The following is an 18,377-nucleotide window of genomic DNA, read 5'->3' on the forward strand; positions in this document are numbered from 1 at the left end:
TTGTAGCTCTCAGCTTTGGCTTGGAGATCATTCTGTCTTAGCCTCCTGAGTGCTGAGATTACAGGCATGAACTACCACCCTAGCTTTTAAAAAAAATTTTATGGGGGCTCAAAAATGACCACAAAGCAAACAAACCTACAAGAATATTTAAATTAAAAGTCAGTGATAAAGCAGAAATGACTCAGAAGACACTATATCAGTAAAGCCTTCCCAGACGGGTGACAGCTCATGAAAATTGTAAACCTGGGCTTCATTGTATAACCTGATAGCAGTTCAGCAATTTGGGGGTGTCCTTTCTAGTCGTCGTCCCCCTCCCCCTGGGGGCATTCATTTTAGCTGGTGTCTGCCTCTTCTAGGTAACTCGGAATGTGTGAGAGTAACTCTCAGCAGTCTTTACCTTATACATATGCTTGGGAAAAGAGGAGCCTAGTGAATCTAATGAGTTTCAAGGACTTCTTGAAGGTGTTTTGAGTAGTTTACTCCCACAATTTAAGGAGTGTCCTTGCTGCATACAATGTTTAACTTCTCTATAAATGTCCTGTCTTAAATCATATGGTTTCACTTTCTTTTGTCTCATTCCATGTCTTGAAGAGTTGCCCTCCAATTTGGAAGGGTTTAATGATGGAAGAAACTGTGAGGCAACGTGAGAATGTCAGGAGTCCAGATCAGTAGAGGATGAATAGGATTGAGATACAGTAAAATCTTAGAGGACGGGTTTGGTTTGTCAAAGAAATTTGGTTACACCCCATAAGAGAATAGAGGCACAGAAAGTCCTTTACTTTTTAAAAAAGTTGTGCAAGTTTTTTCCTTTCTTACTCTAACTTGGTTTATGGTGGCCTATTCAAATTCTTAGACTATGTTTATTTCCACATGTGTTTCCGCTAGAAGACTTTGTAAATTTTTTGTTGGGATTGTAAATTCATTTAAATTTTTTTGTTATATTTATCCATGTATTAGTTTTCTTTAGCTGTGATAAAATACCTTGGCCAAATGCAACTTAGAGAAGAATTTATTTTGACTGTGGTTCCAGAAGAATATAATGTCAAGGGTGTGGGGCTGTGGAACATAGCAGCACATGGCCAAAATAGGAATTATCTCTTAGTGATAGACTTCTTTTAGCAAAGTCAAACCTCATAAAGTTTTCATAACATCTTCAAAATGGCAACAACAGCTGGTAACCAAGTATTCAAATACATGAGCCTGTTGGGGACATTTTAGTTTAAACCACCCCAATGTTTTTATTGTGTGTTTAATGTGCTCATGTGGAGGTTAGAGGACAACTTGTGGAAATTGGTACTCTTCCTTCTACCATGTAATGGTTTCAGGGCTTGAATTCAGATCATCAGACTTGGTGGCAGTCTACTGAGCCATCTCACTACTTCAAATTCACCTTTTTTTAAAAAAGATAGACGTATTAATTAATTAGCTAATTAATTAATATATGAGCACATTGTAGCTGTCTTCAGACACACCAGAAGAGGGTATCAGATCCCATTACACATAATTGTAAGCCACCCTGTGGTTGCTGGGAATTGAACTCAGGACCTCTGGAAGAGCAGTCAGTGCTCTTAACTGCTGAACCATCTCTCCAGATTCCCCAAATTTATTTTTTAAATATTTTCATGTTTAATAATTGTTTTCTATAGTTAGCTGGGAAGTCTATTACAGTTGTGCTAACTGTGTAAACTGCTTTATCACTGACTTTTAAATATTCTTGTAGATTTGTTTGCTTTGTGGTACCAGGGGTTGAACTTATGTCCTTAAACATGCTAGGCAAGTTTGCAAGAGCTAGAGGGGCATTCTGTCTTTCCCCTTTCTTCCTTTCTTTCTTCCTTCCTTCCTTTCTTTCTTTCTTCCTTCCTTCCTTCCTTTCTTTCTTTCTTTCTTTCTTTCTTTCTTTCTTTCTTTCTTTCTTTCTTTCTTTCTTTCTTTCTTTCTTTCTCTCTCTCTCTTTTCTTTTCTTTTCCTTCCTTCCTTCCTTCCTTCCTTCCTTCCTTCCTTCCTTCCTTCCTTCCTTCCTTCCTCCTCTTTTCTAACGCCAAAACTGGCTTTGAATTCACTCTGTAGCCCAGATTGGATTTGAAGCCTAGGTATTCTCCATCAGGCTTGCTAGTTGCTGGAATTATAGGTCTTTCTGTGCTACAGTGTTTACCTGTAGGTTTCTAAAAGTTAATTATATATTAAGAATTATTTGTTAACAATGAGGGTTTGCCTGCATGTATGTGTGTATATATGTATACATACATACCATGTGTAGGCCTAGTGTCTTAAGAAAGCCAGAAAAGAGCATTGGGTTCCCTTGAATTGGAATTACAAGTGATTGTGAGCTTCCATGTGTGTGCTGTATACTATGCAAGAGCAGCAAGGACCAATGTGCCATCTGTCCAGTCTCCCTTATGGATTATTTTAAAAATATCTTAAGGTTGGGGATGATGGTATATCCTTTTAATCCCAACATTTCAGAGGCAGAGGCTGGTGGATCTCTTGAGTTCAAGGCCAGCCAGAGACCCTGTCTCAAAAAATATTTTTTTTTTATTTTAAAAAAAGTGTATATGTGTATGTACACATAACATACCAGTGCATATGTGTGCATGTGAAGGCCAGAGAACAACCTTACATGTTGTCTTCAGGACACTTTCTATTTCCTTTGAGATAGGTGATCAGAGAGCCACAGGGATTCGGCCTCTTCAAGACTGGGATTACAACTAACTATGTGCCGTTTTGTAACCCTGGTAATTCTTTGTGGGTTCTGGGATCAAACTTAGGTTCTGGTGCTTATAAGTCAAGTGTGGAACCATCCTCTTAGCCTCCAGGTATAATTTTTAATCTTCTCAAATAATTCATGGCTTGCTTTGCAACTTATCTTTTGTCTTTTAGAACTATGAAGATACTGAACAACTGTTCTTCATGCAGTGCTCAGCAGTGTCCATATTGATTGTGTCTATAAATCTGTGGGGCAAATTACCACTTGTTTTCAGAAAATGTGTAAATCATCTTCACCTTCACTTTTCTCTTGCATAGAAACAATCTCCTTTCCCCTACCCCCAAGACAGTGTTTGTTTCTCTGTGTAGCCCTGGTTGTCCTGGTACTCCCTCTGTAGACCAGGCTGGCCTGGAACTCAAGATATAGGCCTGTTTTTGCCTCCCAAGTACTGCAAATAGAGGTTTGCATCACTACCTCCCAGCTGAGGGTTTTTTTTTTTTTTTTGGCTTATATTTATGTGTATGTGTGTTTTGCCTTTATGTATGTTAGCATGAGCCCACTGAGCTAACATAAGAGCAATCTTTTTTTAAAAAAAAAGATTTATTTATTATATCTAAGTACACTATAGCTGTCTTCATACACACTAGAAGAGAGGGCATCAGATTTCATTACAGATGGTTGGGAACCACCTTGTGGTTGCTGGAATTTGAACTCAGGACCTTTGGAAGAGCACTCAATGCTCTTAACTGCTGAGCCATCTCTCCAGTCCCATGAAAACAATCTTAATGTGTGCTTTTTTTTATGGCTTTGCTCATTGTTAAGTTGTTTTGGTTTTTGCACTTGCACTATGACCACTTCTATTGTTCTCTTTCCTCTCCCCTACTGCTTGTTTCCTTCCACTTCTCAAATAGTATTCCTTCTATATTCATGATATACAAACACATGCAAATATACTTATGTGCACAAATACATGCATAATAAAGTCTTGAGAGATTTATAAGACAAAACATTAAATATTTATCTTAGTTTAGCTTATTTCACTCAACATATGATGGGTTCTATTTCCTTATTATCTTGCAAGTTACATATTTCACTCCTTTTTTAAAATGTTAAATTATTACTTTTTTGAAACTGTTATATTTTATGGGTAAGTATTTGCACAGTTGTACTACAGAGTGCCTATAGAAGTCAGAGAACAAGTTTGTCAAGTTGATTTTCTTCTTTCACTTTCATGTTGATTCTGCTTATTAAAATTGCTGTTGGTCTTGTATGACAAGTACTTTGCCCTTTAAGCCATTGTATCCTTTATAGCTGAATAAAATTCCATTTTGTAAACATAATTACATTTTATTTGGCTTCATCTATTGATGGACATTTAAGCTGACTTGCATCTTTAATAGTGAATAGAATTTCAGTAAGTATTATGCGCACAGGTACCTTTTGTGGTAATGCTGTTTTTGGATTCTTTTGGGTATATACATAGGATTGATGTAGCTGGATAGGACAGTCCTATTTTTTGAGGTTATGAAGAACCTCCATACTTCGTCCATAATGGCCACACATATTTTCACCCCCTCATTCCCTTTTGCTCTTTTATTTTGTTTCATGTGCTTTTTTCAGCCATGTTGGATTCCCTGACTGTTATCCAGCAACCTCTGGCCATGCCCCCTGATGTCCACCGAGCCCCGCCACCACCCCGTGATTGTGAACCTCAGCCCCTGGCAGGCGCCATGTTGGCGTCCCTGTCCGTCACCCAGCAACTGCTGGCACCACCCCTGACATCACCACAGCGCCCGCCCTGCATCCAGCCTCCTGGACTGTTGTCATTTCCTGTCTTTAATTTTTGTGAATGAAAGTGGGCTGGGAGTTTGAATGTGCGCATTGGTCAGAGGTCTGGCAGAGGCGAGAAGGAGGTGAGTGCGCGCATTTAGCGACTGCTGCGATTGCTGAGCTTCCCGGGCTCCAAGCATTGTGGAATGGAACCGCATTCACTTGCGCATTCAGATGAAGATAGTGCTCCATGCTGCGGGTTTTTTTTTTTTTTTTTTTTTTTTTTTTTTTTGAACGCTGGAGTAACTCCACGCTGTCCTCTTGTCGTCTCCGCAGATGAAGTCTGTGAGTTTGGAGAGGCCTGGCAAGACACGGGCTAACCGCTCAGGAAAGTTTGCAGGGGGATGGAGTGCAAACCCTCTCTGTGCTCAGGGCAGTGACAGTGGACGGGCAAGGGGTAAATTGGCATTTGGGTACAAACATGGAATCCAGAGGCCTTTGATCCCTAACACCAGATTTACATGAAGTTAGGAGTAATCACATTCTGATGCTTATAACTGAGAATGTTCTTTTGCAAGAGTAGCAATTGGTCTTAACCACAGAGATATTACTCGAGTGCCTCATATTTAAAAATTAAATATCTTGAAAAAAGCTAAAAATTGTAGAATACCAACCAAAGTTTCTCCTGTGGCCCACTCCACATCTTTAGATATATGAAGTTGTTGCATCTGTGGGATGCAAGGATAATAGCTTCCTATTTTCACTTTTAATCCAAAGCCTTGTGGAAAATTCCAAATGATGAAAATTCTGTACACTGATATTCCCTATGGTTCATGTTAACCAATTCTCCAACAGGGTTAACAAATACCCTGGTCTTCAGCAAGGAAGACACCTAAATGAAATCCTTCATTAGATGCTTACATATGCATATCAATAAAGGGAGAGCCAAATTGAGAATTTCCCCCAATTTCTTAATGACTTTCACAAAAACAGCTGCATTGAAGTGATCCCGTGTAGTAAAATATAACTCATTTATATCTGAAAATTCATATACTTCATATTAATAATGCATGTTTAAATGGTCTAGAAAAATGATTACCATATAACAAGTAACATGGTGTGAGTGAATGTGTATGAGTGCATGTGTATGTCCATGTTAGTCTAAAATACATTTTTAAAAATGTAGCCATGAATGAGCAAATGAACAGGAATTCTGAATATGTGTGAAAATAAAGAATGTCTGTTGACCTTTCATGTATAGTCAATAAACAAATATGAGATAAAAATAAACTTAATAATGTGTACAGTCTTAATCATTTGTGGCTTTGTAAATCATTGTTAATTTAAATGAGTAACTATTAGTTACAGCACATGTACTGATTCTGGAGAAATCACTCTTTAGAAAAATATTCTACTCTAGTCATCACATAAGTCTTTATTATATAACCCTTGGATATTATTTTGACTTTTGAAAAAATTTGATGAAATGTTGAGATGTGTTTTCACAGAACTCTCTGATATCTTAAAATAAGATTGTTTCCTATTAAATGTTCTCCTTGTGCATGATGTTCATCCATGTAAAAGATTAATTAGGGAGTTTTGTAGTGTAGAAATATTTCTACTGAGAGAATAATCTCTAACAAATGTACATGTGTTTCTCTGGGTCCACTTTAAAGATCATATTGGCATAACTACGCATAATGAAATATAAGAAACTTAACCTGCTGACAGTCAGTAAATATTCCTTTGTATTCTGCTGGTATCTGTATTTGTATAGTATTTGTGTTGTACTTGTTGAAGAATTAGTTCATGGTAGGTGTGGGCCACAGTGTAAACAGCATTATATAAATTGTAACCTTCTTCACTCAGGGCCGTGTCATATTTGTGCAGTGCTATCCATTCCAATGTGTTGTTGAATTTGAAATGTTCCATATTATTTCTGTTTTTAGAGATTGAACTATTGAAATAATTCCAACACAGTATAGACTCAGAAATGTATATTGGGTATTTGTTAGTATCCACAGTTTGCATAAAATTCCTAAATTTAGTCATCTCACTACCTTGATGTGCCAAAGTGACAGTCCCATGGAAGAAATCAAGACTGAATTCCTTTTTATTTGTGATAACATCCCATTGTGAAGTTGTGATCCAGATGCTCTGAGCACCTAAATATTCCCATCTTCCAAAGCTGACTTCTAAAGTGGAGTTCATTTCACCATAAATGATAACAACCTTTGCTGAAGATGCCATAATTTGCTTATCATATATCAAAGACTCTGTCAGGTATGTCTGCAAGGTTTCTGGAATCACATTTACAAAAGCTAAACAGATTTCATGACTTTGCATTTCTTCTCTTAAATCTGAGAGAAACTGAATGTCCTGGTCATCATCTGAGATGACCAGTCCTATCCAAGTCCATCTAAAATGAAGCATCAAGGTGACCATGCCAAGGGACAAATGTGTGTCCTTGGAGGCTACCTGGTGGACATAAGAAAACTGGTCATGGTCACTTAGGTTAGGATTAAATGGTCCAAAGAAAACCTAAAGGATGTAAAAGAGTAGATGAAATATCTGCATGTGGAATATGATTATTAGAATCTTTGGAATTATATAGAAATAATGTTGCACACCTTTCCAAACTCCTCTCAAGTATAGTATGATTTTATTCTAAATAGCATGTATTATTCCATTTATATTCTAGTCTGTTCCTAACAAGTCTGAATTTTCTAGAACACAGTTTCAACTGTTTGTCCTGTACATTTATGACCTGATTGTTTAATTCCTTTATAACTATCTATCTATCTATCTATCTATCTATCTATCTATCTATATTGTGATATGTTTATATAGTGATATATATTGTGTCTGTGTCTGTCTGTGTGTATTTGTAGCAGAACACTCATAAATTCATGCTTTAAAATTTTTATTGTTGGCACATTTAAATGGAATTTAATGTTGTTGATTTATTCAGTGTCATACATTCTTACCTTTGGTGTCCTAGAATGAACGGCAAGTTTTAAGGGTGTTTTCCAAGATGGTCCTCTAATATCTACATCACAAATTTCATATTTTAAACAGATATAATTAATAAAATCCATGCTATTGTTTTGTTGTGAATATAATATATCCAGAACTCCCAATGTATCTTGGCACAAACCAACAATGATGGAGAACATCAAAGACATATTGGGTAAAAGATAAGGATTCTTGTTGATCTCATCAGTAGCAAAAAACATTACCAGAAAAAGCTCATAACTTCTTGCTGGTATTCTAAAACAAGGCATAATACTCATTAAGGAAGATATTTGAAACTTAAAATTTCAATTGCAATAAAGTTTTTACTATGAGACATACTAAATTTCTAAATAAATGTCTTGAAATAATCATAATTAATGAGGGATCTTTAGAGATAAATATAATTTAAGAATTCATAGATGTAAGACACTAGATATGATATGAAAAATTTTCTATACATGTAAATTGATACGTAGTTCTATCTCTCAATGCCACCCTTTAACTAGATTACAGTACAGTTGAATAAGAAACTATAAAATAATCTTGGATATTTTAGTGGCTATTCCTGGTTGTCAAATTGACTATATCTGGAATGAACTACAGACTAGAATTGGAAGGCTCACCTATGAACCTAATTTGGAGGCTCAGAGATATAAGTTTCTGATCTGGATCTTGGCATGGAGAACTTGAAGCATAGTGGCTAAGACAAGGAGATCTCCGAGTTCAAGATCATTTGGGATTAAAGGTATGGATGCACATGCCTTTAATCTGGGCCACATCCTCTGCTGGAGACCCACAAGCTAATAATCTGGGCCACACCCTCTGTTGGAGACCTACAGCCTTTAATCTGGACTACACCCTCTGCTGGAGATATATAAGGACATTGGAAGAAAGAAGATTCTCTCTCACTCTTCCTTACCTGCTTGCCTCGTGGGGCTGAGAAACTGCTAGATCCTTGGACTTCCATCCACAGCTGCTGCTGATCATTGTTGGGGAGTTGGACTATAGACTGTAAGTCATTGACAAATTCCATAACTATATAAAGACTATCCATATGTTCTGTGACTCTAGAGAACCCAAACTAAGTTGGTACCGGGAGTGGTTCTAGAGAAGCAGAAGTATAAGGATGAATGTTTCAAAATTTTGGAGTTGGTTGGTTGATCCAATATCACCTTCAACTACTGAAACTTCTCCAGATTCTCTCCCTCCTGGGAGCTCGGGGAATATTGAAGACCCATGGATGAAACTATATCTTAAGATTAAAGAAGCTAATGCCTTTGATTATCTTGATGAATTAGGTGATTTGGTGGTATACAATACTTTCTCCAAGTTGGGGAAAAAAATCAGAAAATGATTTTGCTGGCTGGTTGCTCTTAGCATCCCGGGGGGAAAAAACAATGAAGGAAAGGAAGGAGTTGTGTGATAAAATTGAAGAACTCCAGACTCAAGTAAACAATCTAAAAGTTGCTAAGTGTGCCCTTGAAAAGAATCTACTCTCTAGCAGCCATAGACCTCAAGTAGCAGAAAATCAAACTGAAGTCCTCATTATAAGGTTGGCTGAATTACAGCGAAAATTTAAGTCTCAACCTCAGAAGGTGTCAGCAGTTAAAGTAAGGGCATTAATTGGCAAAGAATGGGATCCTATAACTTGGGATGGGGATGTGTGGGAAGACCCTGTTGAAATTGAGAACTTTGAATCTTCAGATTTTTAAGAATTTGCTCCACCTGAAGAAGTAGTACCCTCAGCCCCACCCCTTGAAATAATGCCTTCTCCACTTGAGGATATTAATCCCTCAGAGCCTGATAAACTAGCAGTGACTTTTGCTGAAAATACTAATGTTTCTCAGGGCCCACCAATAGTTTCTTCTAGACCTATAACCAGACTCAAGGCAAAGCAGGCCCCTAAAGGGGAGATAGAAAGTGTAGTCCATGAGGAAATACACTATACTAATAAGGAGCTTAATGAGTTTGCTAATTCATTCAAGCAGAAGTCTGGGTAATATGCATGGGGATGGATTTTAAGAGTGTGGAATAATGGTGAAAGGAACATAAAAGTAGAGCAGGCTGAGTTTATTGGCATGGGCCCTCTGAGTGGAGATTCTAGTTTTAACATGGAAGTTCGCACAGTTAAAAAAAAGGTATCAAAAGCTTGTTTGATGGGTTGGTTGAAGTATTTATCAAAAGATGGCCTACTGAAAAGGAGTTGGAGATGCCTGATATCCCTTGGCTTAGTGTTGATGAAGGTATTTTAAGGCTTAGGGAAATTTCAATGTTAGAGTGGATACATTGTGTAAACCCCAATCCTCCACAGTGGGAAGGTCCTGAAGATATGCCCTTCACCAGTCCTATAAGACCCAAACTGGTGAGAGGGGCACCAGCACATTTAAAGAGTTTTGTTCTTGCCCTTTTCCTTGTGCCAGAACTTAGGGTTGGAGATGCTGCTGCTCAATTAGATGAATTAAATTCAATGGGTTTAATTGGGCCCCGAGTTAACAAGGGCCAGGTGGCAGCATTGAATTGCCAGAGACAAGGTGATTGTAGTTATTATAATGGACAGCGTAAACAAAACAATGTTTATAATAACATACCCTGTAATGGGCAGAGAGGTGGAATTTATAATGATATAAGTCGTTTGAACCTTTGGTGCTGGCTAATCAATCATGGTGTTTCCAGGGATGAAATACATAGGAAACCTACTGCATATCTGTTTGATCTGTATAAGCAGAAAAATCCTCAAATAATAGAAAGGCTGCATTGGATCATGGCAAAAGGCAACCTCAGCCAGTGAATCCATTTACAGTCTTGAGCCAGTTTACAGATGCAGAACCCCTTCAATGAAGGGATGTCCAGGCTATGAATTCCAGAAGATTAAGACAAGTAGATCTCCCAGTTCAAGGTCATCTGGGATTAAAGGCATAGAGGTGCATGCCTTTAATCTAAGCCACACCCTCTGTAGGAGACCCACATGCCTTTAATCTTGTCCACACACTCTGTTGGAGACCTACAGCCTTTAATCCGGGCTATACCCTCTACTTCAGATATATAAGGACATTGGAAGAAGGAAGATTTACTCACTCTTCCTTGCCTGCTTGCCTTGTGGGACTGAGCAACTGCTAGATCCTTGGACTTCCATCCACAGCTGCTGCTGCCCATTTTGGGGGAGTTGGATTACAGACTGTAAGTCATCGACAAATTTTCTAACTATATAGAGTCTGCCCATACATTCTCTGACTCTAGAGAACCCAAGATAATACACAGGGGATCCATATTTCATAGACATTTGCCTGCCTCTGCCTCATAAGTTCTAAGACTAAAGGCAGGTACCAAATTCCCAGCAAGTTTTGATTTCTAATTACTGGTGATTGGGCCATTTGTCATGGTGCACGTGTGGAGGTGGGAGAAAACCTTTCAGATGTGTTATCTTCCTGGGATCTAGAAATACAACTGTGGTCTTCGAGTTTGGAACCAGTACTTTTAACTCTAAACCTGTCTAGGGTCACTGGTTAAATAGGTTCTCAAGGTCCATTTGATGAACTGAGGTTTCTACAGTTTTCTTCGAGAAAGGTACCACTGTTTTGTGTTTGGAATTTGATGTTGTTGGACAAGTTCTCACTGTGTGGATCCAGTTGGCCTGAAACCCACAGAGATCCTCCTGTCTTTGCTTTTGGACTACTAGAATCAAAGGTAGGCACCAAATACTGAGAATGCATGGGTGCTTATTAAAGCTTTGCCTGCCAGCCCCCAGGCCCCTGTCATCTCTAAAATAGTATCACCTTGTACAGCTCTGGGGGGTCCTTGAATTCTCTCTCTAGAGCATCCTGGCTAGGAACTCAAAGAGATCTACCTCCCTTTGCCTTCTGAGTGCTATGATTAAAGGGGTGTACCTCTATGCATGGCTAAAGAAATTTGTTCTCACTGTCTGGATCAGGCTGCCCTGAAACTCATAGACATGTTCCTGCCTTTACTGCTAGAGTTCAATGGTGTGTACCACGTGCAGGGATTGCACAGCTGTGTTGTTAGAGCCTTATTATTTCTTTGACTTCCATCTCATAATGCTTTGATCTTGGTTTTCACACTTATAACTAAGTACCCATCTTGATCATGATGGTTCTAAACTCCTTGACCAAACATTATCCCAACTAAACTTCTCTGTAGCAAGGCTTGCAGGTTCATGCAACCAACTGCAACACTTTCACGTCATCAACATGAGCATATGGGTTTTGTTTCTTCCTTTCTTTGTTTTGTATTTGGCTTTTAATTATTGTGGTCTTGTTGTTTTGAGAGAAAACCTCGGTATTTAAACTTTTGCTAAAATGCAACTCCCTACACAGTCAAGTACATGTTCACAGTAATGAATACACTGAAACAAATGCACAAACAGAGACATTAAAACCACATAGAGTAATTATATCCATATATAAACAAGTGTAGATATGAACTAACACAACATAAGTCAGTCAAGCAGACAGTGGAATCTGGACTTTTTAATTCTGTGTTTTTGATTTCACACAAGAAGATCCTCCTTGGAGGACTGAATCAGAAACTCTGATTCAATCAACCAACAGCAGGAAATGTGAATCTTTACAAAAACAAACAAACAAACAAAAAAGCCAGGCAGTGGTGGCACACCCCTTTAATCCCAGCACCTGTGAGGCAGAGGCAGGCAGATTTCTGAGTTTGAGGCCAGCCTGGTCTACAAAGTGAGTTCCAGAACAGCCAGGGCTACAGGGGGAAACCCTGTCTTGGGTGGGGGGTGGGGGAATTCTTTAACAGGATTGAGTGGGTGGGGATTCAATGGACCAATGAGAAAGAAGAAGCTTGTGTGAGGAAGGTAGGGCTATGGGGAGGTGAGAGAAGAAAACTGTATAAAAGGCTCAGAGGAAGGCAAAGAGATGTCAGTGTCCTCAAGCTTGGATCACTGCCTGGTCCTGCTGGGAGTAGGAACCCTGGAGCCAGTGTCCATATCAGGTAAGAAATTTACCTCCATAAGGAGGTTTCCTGCAAGCTGGCCTAGCCTTATCATGATCTAGCTATAACTTCATTTCCAGTGTATATTGTTTAAATAGGATAGACTTCAGTTTTAATGAGAAATCGGATTACATGGGAATTGCTGAGGTTTTAAAGATAGAATGTCATTGAAGAATCTGGGCTTGAACTCTTTTTTTATTACAAGATATTTTAGATATTTTGTTTATTTACTTTTTTAAAAATTTATTTTGGTTTTTCGAGACAGGGTTTCTCTGTGTAGTCCTGGCTGTCCTGGAGCTCACTCTATAGACCAGGCTGCCCTTGAACTCAGAAATCTGCCTGCCTCTGCCACTGCTTCTGCCTCCCAAGTGCTGAGATTAAAGGCATGTGCCACCACTGCCTGGTGTTTATTTACATTTCAAAGGCTATTCCCTTTCCTCTTTTCTCCTCTGAAAGTCCCCTATCCATTCCCCTCCCCCTGCTGGCCAACCCACTCACTTCTGCTTCCCTGGTCTGTCATTTCCCCCCCCCCCCCACACACACACACACTGGGACACTGAGCCTTCACAGGATCCAGCACCTCTCCTCCCATTGATGTCCAACAAGGCCATCCTCTGCTGTATATGCAGCTGGAGCCATGGGTCCCTCCATGTGTGCTCTTGATTGGTGGTTTAATCCCTCAGAGCTCCATAGGAGGGCTGGAACTCTTGGTCCTTCTGGTTTCATCCAGTTTTCTAGACTTTATCTGGAATTTCAGTTAGGTTCATCTTTATAATTTAATCCGTCTGTAGTCTCTTAAACTATGTTTCACAGATTATGGTTTTGCAAGTATATGAACTAGAATTTCTTCTAAAGTAGACCTTACAAATTACACTTGAGAAGGTTTCAGGAACACAAGCCGGAAATTCTGGCTTTTGGCTTGTGTCCCTGAAGCCACAGCTCACCCAGGATGTAAAGCTGTGGAAATGTGGTTGCTTCATTGTTGTCCAGATGATTAGACATTGTGTAAGATATGTATGTGTGTATGTATGTAAATATCCAGGAATGTAAAAAAAATGTATATAGCAACCACACCTGGAAGCCAAATGAATGTACTGGGTGCAAAATATCACAATGCAGGCAAGACTTGGCTACAAGAAGACACCTCATCATTACATGAAATAAAAAAAAAGAAGTAGATTATCTGGAATTTTTGCTGAATGGAAGAGCATTTGTGTAGTGGAAACAGACCCCACTACGGAATAACTTCAATGAAGACATTTAAAATACTATTTTTTTAAAGATTTATTTATTATATGTGAGTACTCTGTAGCTGTCTTCAGACTCATCAAAAGAGGGCATCAGATCTCATTACAGATGGTTGTGATCCACCATAAGGTTGCTGAGATTTGAACTCATGACCTCCAGAAGAGCAGTGCTCTTAACCACTGAGCCATCTCTCCAGCCCCTAAAATCCTACTTTACTTGATTTTCCTGAACCTGAACTAGCATGAAATATACTTTATAGATTAGACTGGTGTGAAATTCTCCCAACTCTTCCTTTAAAGGGCTTCAGTTATGTTGTTTTAGAGGCTTGTTTGGCATCTACGCAGAGTTCTAAAAGCAAAGGGCTCTAGGCATGTATAGTGGAGGAAAAAAAGAAAATCCAAGGCTGCTAACCACACACAGGAGCATAGTGTGTGACAGTAAGCCTGGGCTACATAATGAGTTCCATTCAAGATTGGAAGGAGAGCCAACTGAACGGAAGCATCTTTTCTAGGCAATAACATATTTTAAAGTATAAACAAACATTTGGAAGTACTGATAGGTATAATGTCTCATCTCTTTCTTTGTCTGAACTCTAACTTGTCATGGGAAACTCCCCTCCCTGTAGCCTATGTAAACTTGGCTTCTCCTCTAAGACTCACATGAGCAGGCGCTCTCATTCAATAGCATGGCTTTTCAAATCTCTGGGGAAAGTTGCAGGTTTTAGTTAGGTTTTGCATTTTATGTATTTATGTATTTATTTTTATTTACTTCTTTAATTAATTAATTAATTTATATTTATTTGTTTTGGTTTTTTGAGACAGGGTTTCTCTGTGTAGCCCTGGCTGGCCTCTAACTCAGATATCTGCCTGCTTCTGCCTCCCAAGTACTGGGATTAAAGGCATGTGCCAGAACCACCTGGCATAGGTTTTACATTTTAGATGTGGTCTGATTATATATCCAGGTGGCTATGAATTTTACCTCATTTCCCAAAACAATATAATATAGCCCAGATTTCTCACCCTGGCCTTCAAAGAGTTAAGTGATACATACATACAGGCATCTCATAGGATCTCCTTAGCCCTTCCCTGGAGGGATCAATCTATTGCAAGGACAATAAGCCTGGTTGCATCTGCGACATAAGCAGAATATTTTTTTCAGGGCCTGCAAAGATGTTCAGTGTCCTTTTTCCTGACACAAGACTTTGTCCAGTCTGAACCTTTGCTTTATACTAGACATGAGATTAAGAGAAGCATGGGTTGATATTCCATGCAACAGTGGATAACTTTTTCTACTGTGGGTGCTTAAAAGAGAATCCACATGCTGAGGGTGATGAATTTGTGGCTTGGAGACCACAGGACTGTATAATTGGGCAGACTGTGTTCTCCATTATTGCCAGAGCATGGGCTCTATACTTCTGGTTCATGCAATATGTGAGAAATAGGACTTCTGAAAACTTAGCCTGAAATTATGTCTCCTAAATGCTTCACCAGGTTGCTTCTGACTGAATATCTAGCAGGATGAGCACCTACAACCCTCCCACACTCCAGTAGCTGGCATTGGATGTGCTGCTGAGGAAAGATGCCATAAACTCCTCTGATCTGGTCTACCTGCCCACTGTGCTTTCCCCACCACTCTTCCTAGAGGCCTTCAATGGAAGACACACACAGATATTGAAGGCAATGGTGGCAGCCTGGCCCTTTACCTGCCTCCCTGTGGGGGCGCTGATGAAAACCCCTGATGTGGAGGACTTGCAAGCTGTGCTGGATGGCATAGATATAGTGCTGACACAGAATGTTAGTCCCAGGTAAGCAAGGCCCAAGGAGGCTAAATGGGGAATCATGGGGATAGTGGTAAGACAAACATTAGGGCAGGAAGAATGGGGGAAACAGCACAGGGGATAATGATGCCATTGACATGGGGATATGTGGAAATACTATTCAATTTGAAAACTGACCTAAATGATAGTCATAGGTCAGGACAGCTCAGGGTACAAGGAACCATGTTAGGATGAACCTTTCTGTGCCTTTCCTACAGGCACTAGATATGGAATAGACACAAGTCAAGAGCAAACGAATGAAGGGATGTGGGTCATGTCTCCAGATGCAGCTCCTTGCCTGCTTGGTGCAATGTACTTTGATGGAGCTGATCTTAGACATGTGGGATCCAGGCTAACTCCATGTTGGTTCATTTTACATTATGAAACTTTGCCTTTATCTTTCACAGAAGCAGGAAGCTTCAAGTCCTGGACTTGAGAGATGTGCACCAGGATTTTTGGGATGTATGGGCTGGAAGAAAGGATGAAGTCTGCTCAGCAAAGACTGGGAATGAGAAACAAGTTGCAAAGCACATTCCTAGATATGCACTGAGGCAGTGTTTGAAGGTGGTCACTGACCTGAGCCTTGACTTCTCTCTGCAACAACATCAAACATACTTACTACAATGGGCCCAGCAGAGAAAAGACTCTTTGAGGCTATGCTGTCTGAAGATGAAGATTTGTCACTTCCCAGTGGAGATTATCAGGGAGATCTTGAACATTTTTCAGCCAAACTATATTGAGGAATTGGAAATATACACAAAACAGGACCTATCCTTTCTAGGTTGCTTTGCACCTTGCTTTGGCCTGATGAGAAATCTTCGCAAATTCCATCTAAGGGAAATAAGATTGAGGATCTCAGTTAGTGGTGTGCTTCATTTTGCAGATGTAAAGGACTGTGCTGCCAAACTCCTTTCTCAGTTCTCCAAACTCAACTATCTCCAACACCTCTCCATGAATGGTGGCTACTTTTCCAGTGACAACATGAAACTGTTGTTCAGGTAAGGAAGGATAGTGATCTGTTTCTGTTATAGCAACAACCTTTCCCTTTACTTCAATCATTTGTGGGCATCTCAGGTGTGACGGTCATAGAGGATGTTACAGTGATGCACTTATTACACTATCAATGTGTGGACTGTTTCCTTCTTAATGGAGCTCACTTGATTCAGTCCCCACTTATGTGGAAGAGTATGGGCTGGGGTAAGGAATATTGAGAAAGCTGTCTTGTAAGCATGTCCATTGTGTGGGTCAGATGCTGTAAGTGTGCTTTCCATATTACCCTTTGGGATCCAGGCAAAACTGATTCAAGGTAAATGGACAGATATGGGGAGGCTCCACAACTACCCTCTACAAAGATTTGTGAGAACAGGAACCCGTTTGTTCCTCTATTGGAGTCAGTAAGCCTCTACTTCTCCATAAAGATTTGAACACAAGTTATGACTAAGTAGACGGGAAATCTGTGACACTGTGGTGGGGGTCATCAGTGTCAGAGGTGAAACACTGTGATCAGGGATAAAGATTGTGGAGATTGCCGGGACATGGATAAAGTCTGCAGGACATAGGCCAAGATATTGCCAGAACCCTTCTGTGCTAGTTCTTTCTAGGTGTGCTCTCCTAGCTTGATGGTGCAAACTCTAGTTCTCTGACAGAGTGAGGAAGGGTTGTTGCAGACATGCGGTCTGATCCCACCCTACCTGAGTGTAATATGCTTCAGTAAACAATGCTATGAGGAGACACCAACATGCTGTTTCCCCAGGGTGGACCTTCAACATAAGCATAGATTGACTCTACATATGTGGATTCTCTGTGTCAGTATCAATCTTACTAGAGTCCTCCAGCACCATGAGTCAGAAAATTTTTCTTGTTCTTTCTCTAGATGCCTGAAGAGTCCCTTGGAGTCCTTGTCTATGACTGTCTGCCAACTCTCCAAGTCAGACTTGAAACACACGTCAGTGTGTCAGAGGCTCTATCAACTGAAACACCTGCACTTCGATGATGTAGTGCTTCCCAAGTCCTGTTCCAAGAGTCTCTGAATTCTCCTAGAGAATGAATCTGAAACTCTGCAAACCCTGCAGTTAGAGAACAGCAGGATGAATGACTCTCAGCTCAAAATCCTTTTGCCTGCTCTGGGCCAGTGCTCACAGCTCACCTCTGTCAATTTCTATGAGAATGACTTCTCCACTGCTGTAATAAAGGACCTTCTGCAATGCATGGCCAATCAAAGCAAGCTGGTTGTTGAGCAGTACCCTGCCCCACTAGAGTGCTATGATCACGAGGGTTATCTTATAGTGGACAGATTTTCCCAACTGTGTCAAAATCTCATGGACATTCTCAGGGCCAGAAGGCAGCCCAAGACAATCACATTTGCTTCAGAAACCTGCCGTTATTGTTGGAGTCGCTGCATCTATGATATGAAGACCAGACTTTGCCGTTGCTGGCGGTAAAGAAGAGGTTGATTCTAGATGCTAGGACATGATATCTGAGGAAGTACGTTCATCATGGGGTTCCGGAACTTTGTGGTTTCAAATCCATTGGAATCAAAATGGTGTTCTGTGTATGGAGACCACAAGGGTCACTTGAAATGAAGAATAAGATAATAACATCAGGTGTCTTGTAGAATCAGAAAGACGGTACTGCGTTTCTAAATGTGCCCCCATCGGGACAGAATCGCCAGTGACTTCCCCATGTTGTAAATATATGGCCAATTTATGAATGTTCTCCTCTCATGTGCTACTGAGTCACTGACCTCAGTTTTAGGTTTATGTTCATATTATCCTATGACATCATGATATATGATCAAAGAAATTATCATGTAAGACATATTGGTAGCATTAAAGTCAATTAAGACATTGTATTTTA

General features: G+C 39.8%; 1 protein-coding gene across 1 annotated transcript in view; it reads left to right on the forward strand.

Moving 5' to 3' along the window:
• The window catches only part of LOC127672326 (PRAME family member 12-like), a 58,624-nt gene extending 40,247 nt beyond the window's left edge, over positions 1 to 18,377 (forward strand). Inside the window, 3 exon segments of the mRNA XM_052167419.1 lie at positions 15,196 to 15,509; positions 15,929 to 16,519; positions 17,395 to 18,377. Of these exon segments, the coding sequence (XP_052023379.1) occupies positions 15,385 to 15,509; positions 15,929 to 16,519; positions 17,395 to 17,962 (1,284 nt within the window). The 5' untranslated portion in view covers positions 15,196 to 15,384 and the 3' untranslated portion in view covers positions 17,963 to 18,377.

Source organism: Apodemus sylvaticus, chromosome 22 (assembly GCF_947179515.1).
Source record: "Apodemus sylvaticus chromosome 22, mApoSyl1.1, whole genome shotgun sequence".
In the NCBI taxonomy this organism is placed as follows: Eukaryota; Metazoa; Chordata; class Mammalia; order Rodentia; family Muridae; genus Apodemus; species Apodemus sylvaticus.